Source organism: Cynara cardunculus, assembly GCF_001531365.2.
Source record: "Cynara cardunculus var. scolymus isolate 2C chromosome LG 5, CcrdV1, whole genome shotgun sequence".
Classification (NCBI taxonomy): Eukaryota; Viridiplantae; Streptophyta; class Magnoliopsida; order Asterales; family Asteraceae; genus Cynara; species Cynara cardunculus.
In genome coordinates, this window is record NC_037532.1 from 34,422,621 (window position 1) to 34,436,139 (window position 13,519).

At 33.9% G+C, this 13,519-nt stretch overlaps 1 protein-coding gene across 1 annotated transcript; it reads right to left on the bottom strand.

The window, feature by feature from the left end:
- Window positions 1-6,059: 6,059 nt before the first annotated feature.
- LOC112512026 (BEL1-like homeodomain protein 4) lies at window positions 6,060-13,135 on the bottom strand. The gene is made up of 5 exons (XM_025117810.1): window positions 12,966-13,135; window positions 11,549-12,777; window positions 10,432-10,814; window positions 9,783-9,843; window positions 6,060-6,972 (listed from the first exon to the last, which is right to left on the bottom strand). Exons 2-5 carry the CDS (start codon window positions 12,668-12,670, stop codon window positions 6,328-6,330), a joined length of 2,211 nt encoding a protein of 736 aa, XP_024973578.1. The 5' UTR covers window positions 12,671-12,777; window positions 12,966-13,135; the 3' UTR covers window positions 6,060-6,327.
- Window positions 13,136-13,519: the final 384 nt, after the last annotated feature.

A 13,519-nucleotide genomic window follows, 5' to 3' on the forward strand; every position in this document is an offset into this window, starting at 1 on the left:
CATTACCCTTTGAGATGTTTTGGAACAACCTCATATATTCCTTTATATGTTACCAGATGATGTATACTGATCATGAAGCCCTCCCAATGAATATTCTGATCATAATAGCCAACCCACATGGATTTTTCCTCTTGTTTTGGTGACGTTTATGATAATATTCTTCCAAGTATTTGGACCCTAGCAGCCAATGATAATGAAGACCATTTGCAATGGTGCTAGACAGAGGGCAATGAATTAAGCTGTGTGCCATGTATTAAGTCTGTTTGTTAGCAGCTTAATGATACGCACAACTTATTTATTTCGTTCAACTAGACATGACTGTTTGCTAATGAGTTAATAATATAGCATGGGAAGCTTCAAACCTGCCCCTTCCGATTAGAGAACACTCTTGTACAAAAACGGTTTCAATCTATAAAGACAAATTAATCCATACAGATAACTTTGTACACATTGGACTTAACGGAAAACCAACCAAACAACCTTTAATTGTTCATGATGCGCCCATATGAACATTCTTATCTCCAAGGAAACTTGGCTGATCGAACCGGGCTAGGGTATCCTCTAAAGCTTGCTCGAGTTTAAAAGTAAATTTGTCTCTAAATATTCTTACAAGGAGGCATAGACTCTCATATGTGCTCCATTTACATCCATCCACGGATCAATCCAGAGAAATCGAATCTTGCTATAAGATTTTGATTCAATCGGGGTTTATTCCTTACTCAACAACCCATTTTTATTACGCAAAAACGACACCTTGTCATGTTCTAATCTCGAGTGCCATGGAAATGCCATGTCAGGCGTTGCAAGAGAACCCGACAGGGGGTATGAGTTTCGTAGGAAACCCTTAGTATTTTCCGTATATTCTAAGCTGTTCTTGCATCTTCTAATATCCATTTCAAATTCTTTTGGTGATTCGAAGTGGTTTCAATATATTTCGCTGTCAAATCTAAAATCATTTCTGCATTCAACAAGCTAGTGAAAACTCAGTGTCCCTCTGTAAGCATTCAGGAATCAATCCAGAAAAAACAACTCATGTTATTAGCATCTTTCGTTATAAATCTTGTGTACTACATCTAGTGGTCCAATTGCAACCAATGTGCAAGTAACATCAATAATAATAAACCCGATTGAGATGTCGTAAAACCATATACAAGACATATACAAACACAATATCACATCTTTTTCGTAAAATCAAAATGTGGTCCTTCCATCCATGAACATGACAACTCTATTGTCACTTAAATCTTAATTTCTTCAATATATTGAATATATATATATATATATATATATATATGTTTTGTAATGAAAGTTACATGTGGTATGAAGATTCTATTGGTAAAAAATGCATATTTTGGTGATTGTAAATGTCTACAATCATTAGAAGTAAATCTATACATGATTATGGCAAAAACTAAACTAGATTTGACAACAGTATATTTGTGATGAAGATATGATTACTAAATAAATGAAAGAAAGGGAGGGTTACAAAGTCTACATCAAGGAGGGCCACAAGTTATCCTGCTGGAAACAGCAAAATGTCCATTGCCATTGTCATCTCTCTCTCTCTCCTGCAAGTTTCGTCTTTATCATAACCCTCTTGAGAACCCAATGCTATAAAGACGAAAAGGACCCACAAAATACGAGTAGATGTACAGAGAGAAGGTAAGCATTAAAGATATAGGACACTGGACAAGACAAAAAAACCATTCTGAATCGAAATGCACACATTCATAATATAATTTGCTTGATGATATTGTCCCTAGACCCCAGGTTCACCATCTGTCAGACGTTTATGGGAAGACAGGAACCTGAATACCTCATCTTTTACGCCTGCTCTTAATTAAATCATATTATTTTATGAATCTAGTTTAAGTGACACTAATTTATGTGAGTCCTAAGATCGTGAGCTACATGAATATTATAGATGTAGGATTAATCTTGTAAAGTAAACATCGATCGATCACCTCGAGACATTCTGACTTTCGTGTTGTTTGCTAAAATTATTGAATTGCCAAGAGACCGGTTCGGTTTCCTACTCCTTGCCCATTATTTCTGTAATGTGTGTTGTTTATCGTGAAAATAGTTGTTCCTTCTAAGACACAAATTTATAGATGGAGAAAGACCAACATTTCTGATTAGAATCTAAGAGCCGGTTCAAGTAAGAAAGCTAAGTATCTTAAAGAAGCTAAAAATGGAAGGTTTAATATATATATATATAGAGGGATGTTATTCTACACCCTTTGCCATTCCTACACCCTATACAACCCTCATCTCAACCATTCAATTTTTAATCAATTAATTGTTTCCTAATATAAAGTATTAATCATAATTAATAAACTATATTCATATTCCATAAATATTCAAATCATAATAAATGAACTCCAATCATTTMTATAAATATCTCAATTAATTGGGTTGCAARGGTTGTACAAATGCACAAGGTTGTAAAAGAAATATACCCTATATATATATATATATATATAGGGTATATTTCTTTTACAACCTTGTGCATTTGTACAACCCTTGCAACCCAATTAATTGAGATATTTATATAAATGATTGGAGTTCATTTATTATGATTTGAATATTTATGGAATATGAATAGAGTTCATTAATTATGATTAATACTTTATATTATGAAACAATCAAAACTTCTATAAAATCACATATTCATCAAATGAAATGGACGGTTGAGATTGGGTTGTATTGGTTGCACAAATGTCAAGAATTGTATAATAACCAACCTCTCTCTCTCTCTCTCTCTATATATATATATATATATATATATATATATATATAGGGTATATTTCAGATACAACCATGTCTATTTGTACAACCAATACAACCAAATTAATTGAGATATTTATGAAAATGATGAGAGTTCATTTATTATGATTTGAATATTTATGAAAGATGAATATGGTTTATTAATTATGATCAATACTTTATATTAGGAAACAATCAAAACTTCTATGAAATCACATATTSATCAAATTAAATGGACGGTTGAGATTGAGTTGTATTGGTTGTACAAATGTAAATGGTTGTATAATAACCAACCCCTCTCTCCCTCTCTCTCTCTCTCTCTCTCTCTATATATATATATATATATATATATAGTTCGTTTCAAATGCAACCCATCACATTTGTACAACCATTCTAACCCAATAAATTGAGATGTTTATGGAAATGATGAGAGTTCATTTATTATGATTTGAATATTTATGAAAGATGAATATAGTTCATTTATTATGATTTGAATATTTATGAAAGATGAATATAGTTCATTAATTATGATTAATACTTTATATTAGGAAACATTCAAAACTTCTATGAAAACACATATTCATCAAATTAATTATGTATGAACCGACGTTTTACAAATTATTTATATAAGTTTACATATACGTTTTAAAATGGTATTTTTTTGAATGATTCACATATGAATTCTTTTTTCTTTTCTTACTTTCTCACGGCATTTGGTCTTTTTAATTAAAGTCTAATTAGGTTATCTTTGGATTTAGTTTCATCAGTTAAAACTAACTCTTTTAATTAACCATAATTATTTTTTTATTTAATATAATATTCCTATGAAACTGAACTTCTTATAATCACTATATTTAAGGAAATGTAACTTCTATACCATTTACTTACAAGAATCTACTGTCCCAAATTCTCACGTCTCATTCTACAATCCATCAATCACATGAATACACATCATCGGAGATATAATATGAACTTGAATAAAATAAATTTAATATACAAAACTCTGATACGTCTTAATTTTATTGGTTGGAGATAGGGATGTGACGTGTGGTTTTAAGACAACACATTTTTATCCATCACTTACACGTATGCTAACGCATAATTCCCATATAGCAACATTAAATCGGTACATCAAGCATTTACATCTGAAGAAGTCGAGTGAAATCAAAACACCATGACGTTGATTTCCCGAAAGAGAGTGCGACTAATTGAACTTGTGAAGTTGCCAACAAGACGTAATACGACTCACCTTTCGTGACGCAAGTAAATCACAAAATCGGAAAACCATTACCTTCAACATGTTACTTAGCATGTAGGAGTGATTAGGGATTTTGGAACAAGACTTGCTACCTCAAACTTTCTCGAATTAAGCCCACAATCACACATGCTTATAAGTGTATTTACAACAACCTATCATGTGAATTCTTGTGTGAAAAGGGACAATGACAGACGACAGCTATTTGTATGGAGATAAAATAAAAACAAAAGACAAAACATTGAGGATTTCTTTAGGATTTTGCCTTCTTATCAAAACCTTATCTAGCAACTTTACCTCAATTAGGAGATCACAAAATATATACAATCAAATAACCTAGGAACTTGCTATAATATATTTATGGTTTGATAAAGCACTAAGTGCTGTTTAGCAATTGCTGAATGGTTTGGTGCAAAATGATTAAGAGGCTCTCATGATATAGTGCAAAATGAAATATAATTGTTTGGTGATTGCGTACAATGAAATTAGGGCTCTTAATGATTACGGGAGTTCCATGATACAAAATCATTCAGAGGGTTTTAGGATTTTTTTTCGCCAAACAAGATTCACCTTTTAACGGTTCAGAGGTTGCCTCTTAATATAGAACTATTAAGATGTAAACAAACAACCTCTAAGCTTAGGTTAAATGCAATTGCATCTGTGTTCTAAATTCAAGAAACTAGCAGTTGAATCATGACAACCCTTTATAGCAATAGAGGGCTAACATGATTTTGTTTTGATATATAATTCCAAGATAACATCAAAACATGTGAACCATTTAACCAAAATTAAACGGTGGCCGGGGGGTGTAAACCAACGTGTATTCGAACTTGCTTTCTTTGGCACATGTTTCGATACAACGATGGATCAACCACTGATTGATTGTTATAACAACTTTAGATGAACCATGTATAAAACCCGATGATGAAATCGCTTATAACTTCACATGTATTCTAAGTAAACGGCAACAACAACTTTAGATTTGACATTGTAACAACTTTGGTAGCACATCCCTAATTCTTGATCTTGCTTGTTGAAAACGATTCTAGTCTTGTTAGGTGGATCTTTGCTTGTAGTATTTTGTCACAACATCTTTTAATAATTATACCACAAAACACCAAAAATAACAAAAACATGAATTCCATAACAAAAAAAATCGATATATAGCTAATTCTTTTGTATCCTTATAAACAATCAATCAGTGGTTGATCAATACTTCTAATTAATTAAGAGACTGTTTGGCAATTACTGAATGGTTTAGTGCAGAATGATTAAGCGGTCAGAATTATTAAAAGACTCTCACGATATACTGCAAAATGAAATATAATTGTTTGGTAATTGTGTACAATGAAATTAGGGCTCTTAATGGTTAAGGGAGATCCATGATACAAAATCATTCAGAGGGTTTTAGAACTATTAAGAGACAAACTTTTTTTTTTGCCAAACAAGATTCACCTCTTAACGGTTCAGAGGTTACCTGTTGATGAAACTATTAAGAGGTAAACAAGCAACCCCTAAATAACAAAATACCTCCTAATTCAACCACATAATTAGTTATATATAGTCCCAAAAAACCCTTATCAGTAATTTTTTAACATCACAATCGTACTAAACTTCCCGATCCTTTTGCATATGCACATTTGAAACAATAGCAATATTAATCCAAAGAGCGATCATTACATCGTTTTACCAATAAATAAGTTGTATAAATATTTGTATCTGTTTTTTGCACCGATAGCCAATGTTATTTTTAAAAACTTCTAACGAATTTAAACTTTGTGAACGTATAGATAAAATACCGTTTGGTTTTTCCAACGGTTGGAGAAATTAGAAACGAGAAAGAAAAGACAATGGCTAGTACTATCTCTTTTTCGAATTATTAATTATATGATAATAAAGTATTGATCAATCGGATAATCGTTGATAGAATTAAACCCATGTTTTACGTTTATGAGTGAAGTCAATCCTCAACTCTAGCACCGTTATATCACCGTTATAATTAAGTCGCGGTTTATAGTTAATTTGCAGTTAAAACTATGGATGAATTTTGCATAATTATTAGGATAGAGACAAGAGTAGAAGTTTAATACAAGAGGAAAATATACAGCAGGTACTATACAATTAGACTAGACCCAAATGAAATGCTGCTATCAACACAACACTACGTTTTATCATGGTGTAAAATTTTGGTAGAATATATATATATAAAAATAATAAAAGAGAAAGAAAATTTATGAGCTTCTTGGTATAATAATGGCCTAAAAAATTATTTTAAATTACTAGGCACCTTATAGACTTGTAATAATTCAACACCCCCCAAAGTCTCTAACTGAAAAAGAAGTCTTCTCCGGTAGATTTCCGGCATGACGTAGCCCTAAAGTGAGTGACACATCACCAGCACTGGTCCCAAATCTTATGAGGGTTGAACCAATGTCAGCTGCAGCATCATCCCCGGCATCAAGAATGCTGCCACGTCGGCAGGTGTGATCAGCATCATGTGTGGTAGGAAAGGATGGTGGAATGGTGGAAGTGTTTCCGGTGGTGGTGATGGTGGGAGTATATGAATATGACATTGTAGTAGCTTGGTTTTCCGAGAAGCAATGTTGTGTATTGATTGCAAGGATTGATGGGTCGTTTTCAGGGTCATTGATTTCGGATCTTTTTGCAGGTGTTGCTGTAGAATTGGTGGTGTATGTCGGAACAGTGGCTGGAGGAGGAGGAGGTGGTGGATGCATCGGAGTTTGTGCCATGGCAGAAGAAGGAGATGATGAAGCGGGACCATTTTTGTGTTGGTTATTGTAATTAATGTTGCCTTCTGATTTATTTTCTTCATCTTGATCGTCATCTTGATGATGATGATGATCGACTTCCTCTTTGCTTTCTTGTTGGTACATCTCTTCCACCATGGGTTTCCACAACCGGACCCTTGCATTAATGAACCAATTGGACACCTGCATAACACAAACAAAAATAAGAAACAATAAAAGCATTATGAGCAGATCAGCAGAAACTATATGACCAATTAAACTACATCCCAATAAATGTCATTGGCTTTGAGTTTTGTTTTTTAATACTGTACTTTTGTTTTTATCGCCTGAACATACAAAACTTACAACACTTTAATCCCAAATCTCATTTTATGCATTTAAGACTTTTGAATTTTATATACTTTAATCTCTCTCTCTCTCTCTCTCTCACACACACACACACACCCCCTCATGCATATATATATATATATATATATGTATGTATATGCATGTATGTACGTATGTACCTTAAGAGTCATGATTAAGTTGAAATCCATTTTTACTTGTATGATCAATATTCCCTATGATACCAAAGAAGCAAATAAACCCATAGAAAAAGCAAGTGACTTGATTGCTTTGATGATATATTTGATACTTTTAGCCTAATGAATATACTTAATTAGTTCATATAAAACGTCGTTTCTACATGAATCAAATATACGTTAAGCGTTAAGACGGTTAACGATGTGTGTATATATGTGTGGCTAGTAAAGAATTGATGTCATCACATGCTAGAGACCAATGTGAATATCCAAGAAAATGAGTTGTGAATAGAAACACAAGAAGCAACAAGTAGTACAAGTGAAGAGAGATGAAAGTACGTAGCTCATGTAAAACCGCGGAATAGAGAAGAGATTAAAAGCCAAGGTGAAGTAGACATATATATATATATATATATATATATATATACATATATATTGTCATCATAAACTGTACGTTTGAATAAGACCTCTGCCTTCCAACAGTCATGTTTGTTCTGACTTTATGATAAAGCCAAGATTGCTTTTTCAATTCATTACCTATCTACTACTATTCAACTTACCACCGTTTCATTTCATTTCATGCATACATAGACATACATACATGAAGTTACTTTTCGTACGACAATGATACTTATTTAAGAAAATAAGAGAATGATCAAATTACATATAAAATCACATGTGATTTTACATTAACGGCCAAAAAGTGTGCGGGCGACCCTATGGCCGCATGACAAGGTCGCGTAAATCATATGTGATTTTGTACGTGATGTTAGTGTAAAATCACATGTGATTCGGCCATTCTCTTATTTTCTTAAATATGTATCATTCTTATATGAACCCGACTCTCTCTATATATACATACACACACATACATATTTAGAGATTTATGATACATATGTATACACACATGGATCTTGATACTATACAGTTCATTGATGTAAAGAATTTAAGACAGAACTCAAAAGGGAGATTAAGCTTTAACCCTACTGTTATTATTAAATCTTGAATTTGTTCTAAATTAACTTAAGGATATCAATGTGAAATTATGTGTTCATGTTACTAAAAGGTTTGTACAACATCTACAAGCATTTTAAATATAATTTCTTTAGATAATTTTATATATAATTAAGAACTACAAATTAACAAAAATATTTAAAATATAATCTTAATTTAATACAACATGATTTATTTTAAATAAAATCTTAAATTATTCAACGAGATGGTGGTATGTCACATCCTATTTGGTCGAAGGTGTAATATTTTGTTGTGGTTACTCTACCATATGCTAAGATGCTGTTTAGAATTATAAAACAAAATGAGAACCTGCAAATAATATGTTTGAAGGAGAAGATTAAACACATAATTTAACAGATTTATATAAAGATTACTTGAATGGAAGGTAGATTTCACAGATCAGCAGAAGCAAAGCAAAGGGAAGATGGTTAAAGAGAACAGAAGCACGAGAAAGCAAAACAAGCACTGGTTATATTTCATGTAAACAATTACTTCGCACTGTGGGAGTCTGTAGATAATCTGTAAAATGAAATCACAGGTCTTGTCTCAGCTGTACTTGTGATTAATTAGATGCACTGTCTTCTTCACTATTAATTAACAGGTGCTACAGCCTCTTCTTTTTTGGTAGTAAGCCATGCCATGTTCTTTTATTTGTTKTAGAAATGATTGTATTCAACTATTAACACACACACACACACATATATATATATGGGTATAAGATTAGAATTACCAATTTCAAGTGTAAATTATACATTGATGTTTGAAGCTTTCTGCATTTTAATTTTATTAAAAGGATGATGTAGTTTGGAACTGAAATGTAACAACTTGATATTTAATTTCCAGTAGGTATAGTTTTTGTTTCATAAGTATGGATTTGATATTTTAAAATTAATTTAAATTAGTTTTGAATAATTGTGTTTGGTTATTAAATTAATTCGTCACATAATTTTCAACGCAAAAATATGAATCCGTGTGGAGGTTGGAGAAACAGTCTCTTAAAAGAATTAAATAAAAAAGAAAATAGACAACGAAAAATGGTTCATGCAATTGCAAACCCAATTTCTGGGAAGAAAGGGATGGATTAACTTGCTAATAATGGAAGTTTTCTTCATCCATGATTTATTCAGTTGTGGCTTAGTTTTCTCCGATTCTTTATGAACATTGTTAAGATTTCGCTATCAGAAAAAGGAAAGCTCAAATCCCATGTAGATAAACACAGACAGGTGGATCTTTCACTAGATATTCATGTATGTATATGTATATGTATATGTATATGTATATGTATATNTATATGTATATGTATATGTATATGTATATGTATATGTATATGTATATGTATATGTATATGTATATGTATATGTATATGTATATGTATATGTATATGCATATGTATATGTATATGTAATGCGGAGAGTGATTGAGAAGGAGAGATGGAATTGATGTTGAGTAAGGACAAACCTGGTTTCTGGACAGCCCAGTCTGTCTAGCCAACAGATGTTTATCAGCATCACTTGGATACCTGAGAATCATTTTCAATAGATATCTATTTAATATACCCTTCAAACTTTCTTCCATTTCATTATACTTTCACGTTTTAATTATACGTATATATGTATATATATATATATATATATGTATATATGTATACACCTTCGATCAATTCAAGAGGGAGAATGGTTAAGCTGTGTATCTGGAGTTTCCCACAAGGGAAATGGTCAACTGTTAACTTGGGGTGGGGGGTAATAGTAGGTAGTAGGTTTAAAAATGCAAGGTTGGGTGAAGTGAAGCATATAAATGAAAGAACCACTTTATCGGCATTATCGTTGGAGAGACGACATCAGTCGACACTCCCCCCCCCCCCCCCCCCCCCCCCCACACACACACACACACACTCACTAATAAAAGCTTACACCAACATACACACATTTTTTAAACCACACTCTTAATTTATGGCTTATTATCAACTTATCATTTGCAAATTATTGTTGGATAACTGTAACAAGAGTAGAAATAATAGACACCCAAAACCTTATCTAAATGTGTTATCCAATTCTTTTTTATAATGGGGATTTTGGAGGATTATAAGAACAAAGGGATCGAGACTTACGGGTGTAAAAAGTGCTCGAAAAGCCAAGCTCTTAAAATGTTAACGGAACGTTCAGGCAAGCCTCTTTGGGGTCTCCAAGCTTCTTGTTCCATCATGCCCATTTGATGAAATGCCCTTTGTTGTCTAAGGCTTTGTTCCAATAACTTAAGCCTTGGTGTCTCACCTTTGGTGACTCCAGACGAACCGGCATCTTTCTCCCCCAATAATTCGCAACTGTGCTTCAATTGGGTGGAGATTGCGTCTTTTAGACAACGAAAATGGCGAGACATAGCCTTTTGCGCTAGCGCCGTGTATGGCACTGCCGCCCCAAATCCCATCACTAAATCAAATGAATTCACCACCATTTGCATCTGTTCACAGTAGTGATTGTATCTCCGATCCACCTGCATTTGATGGTTATATTTATTTCGAGTTATCCAGTTAAATTACTAGATAAAGTAACATGAATGGCCAGAAAAGACATAATTTATTACTTGTTAATTTCAGAAACAATACAAGATTCAAGAATCATAATCGAAAACTGAAATTCCCACCAGGAAATTCAGTAATAGTTCACAGATTACTCTACAGGAACAACAAGACTGATTGTTAATTTAAAAAGAATCCCTGTTGATGATAATGGGTGCAAAGATGTAGCATTTTTTTCTCAATACAGCCAAAAATTAATAGTTTAGTTTATGTTATTAAGTTAAATATTATGATTTATTATATATAAAATTGGTGGAAAATTTCAAAATTTGCAATAATGGGTACGAATTTTTCAGAGGAGAAAAAAGAAGAATAAGAAGCAAGCAAGCATTTTTATAATGGATTAAAAAGCTAAGCAAGCTATAAACCCTAATATTTTAATCCAAGACGATGATTATAGTATGTAAGTAGCCTGTCACGATTTTACCAAATCGAAGATAAATGTATTTAATTTTGATGATTAAAATATAATCAAAATTAAGAAAATTGGATGTAGCATATTCTGTCAGTGAAAACCTATTATTTTTCTGCCGGCTTTTGTCAACCAACAGAAAACAAGTAGTCGCCGGAATGTTGTGCCGGCGCCGGTGGATGTTCAAGAAAGGGAGAGAGAGAGAGAGAGAGAGAGAGAGAGAGAGATTTGACTTGCCTCATCAAGCATGGAAGAGAGTTTGACCTTTCGTCTTTGATGCTCAATTCTCTCAGTAGATGATAAAGGAGGCTGATCTTTTGAAGAAGAAGAAGATGCACCACCACCACCGCCGCCGCCGCCGCCGCCACTGTTGGTCGGATTCTGATTTGGATTATTATGTTTTGAGCCAGATTTGTTTTTCTTGAACTGACCCCTCCCGACGCTACAGAATTCTTCAAGTAATTCTTGAGCTGCCTTCACATATCTTGAATTTCGAAGCACTTTAACCACTCCTAACGAAGAGGATCCATAGCCGATATGGATTGGGTGGTGGGTTTGGCCCATAACCGGACCTGCTCCTTGCATATTCAAATTCCGGTAAGGATCGCCACCGCCCACTTGATTAAAGTATAACATCCCGGCCGCCGATGAATCATCGCCAATTCTCAATTCTTCAACTTTAGCTGCTTCCAGATGCTGTAAAGTAGAAGATAATGAGAGAGAAAGGCCTTGGTTATCCACAACTCCACCGACGCCTTCCCCTTCATGAGAGGTACCACCAGGAGGAACCCATGTGAATTGAGTGGATGGACCAAAATGCCCTTGTCCGGTACCAGTGGAACTACCGAAGCTTTGTTGATGGTGAAGGGTAGAATTGGCAGATGGGACAGTGTTCGGCAGCAACATGTGAAGCGTTGAAGAAGAAGGAGGATTGTTATGGTGGTGATGGTGAGAAGGAGACTCTGAAGATGGAGATTCATGTGACGGATTGGTTAGGAAAAGTTGCATGGCTTGAGCACTGTTGCCATACCAATCTCCGGCGGTGGATGGCCGCTGATTACGGTGTTGTTGCTGGTAGTTAATCTGGTTCACCAGCAATTCAGAGGCGGAATTGGATCCACCAGATGGGAAATTGAACATCTCGGACAACATACCGGCACCAGTCTCATAAACTGCGGGTAAACCACCGCCTCCACCTGGTCCTTCATCCACTTGTTCTAATCCGACCAGTGGTGGCTCAAACCCTTGTACCCTCAGCTTATCCCTCCGGATCTGATGGCCGAGATGATTCTGCTGCTGATCCTGTGCCGACGATCTCTCGAACCCATGCGAGAAATTGAAAATATAATCTTGTGACATAGAATTGGAAAGGCAATTCCCTTCTCCGCAAGTGCTTCAGAATTTACTACTTCCATATCACCACGGCGGTCTTGGACATGGATGTCATCTTCATCAAACTTCAGACCCTATATTCGACATAGATTGAGGATGATGGAGATTAAAGACAAAAAAGGGGGTAAAACAGAAAGCATCAAATGGGTGTTTCTTGATACTTTTGTCAAATTTGATAAATAAATAAATCAAAATTCCACAACTTTTATGAATTGAAAGGCATGAAATTATACTATGCTATACTAAACTAAACTAAACTAACCTCTTATGTGTGGTGAAAAAGAGAGGGAGGAAGCAAAGCTCTCAAATATCGTTTTCTCAGTTCTTGAATTCTCTCTCCTTTTCTTTCTATTTTACAGTACTCAGTGTTCTCTGCAATCGCCTTCTCGATAGAGAGAGAAAGAGACGAACTACTTCGTAATATGTATGAATATATATGTAATCAAATATTTTGCTTGATAGTATGTGTGTGATCTCATATACATATTATCTTTAAACTTTATGAATCCACATATATATATATATATATATATATTATATCTAGAGAGAGAGAGAGAGAGAGAGAGAGAGAGAGAGGAGAGAAGTTGAAGGAGTCGCTGTTCTTCAACACCCTCTCTTGTACTCAACACAATTCTTTTATTTGTTTATCATATATGATTAATTTGACGAATAACGTAAAAGGCCCCATTTTTTAATTAAAATATATGAAGTCTAGTAAAAGAGTTGAATTATTAGAAGGATGAAATGACAATTATGTCCCGAGATTCATATGAAAGTAGGTCGATAAAATGATTAAAACAAAAGGATTTGGTGTGT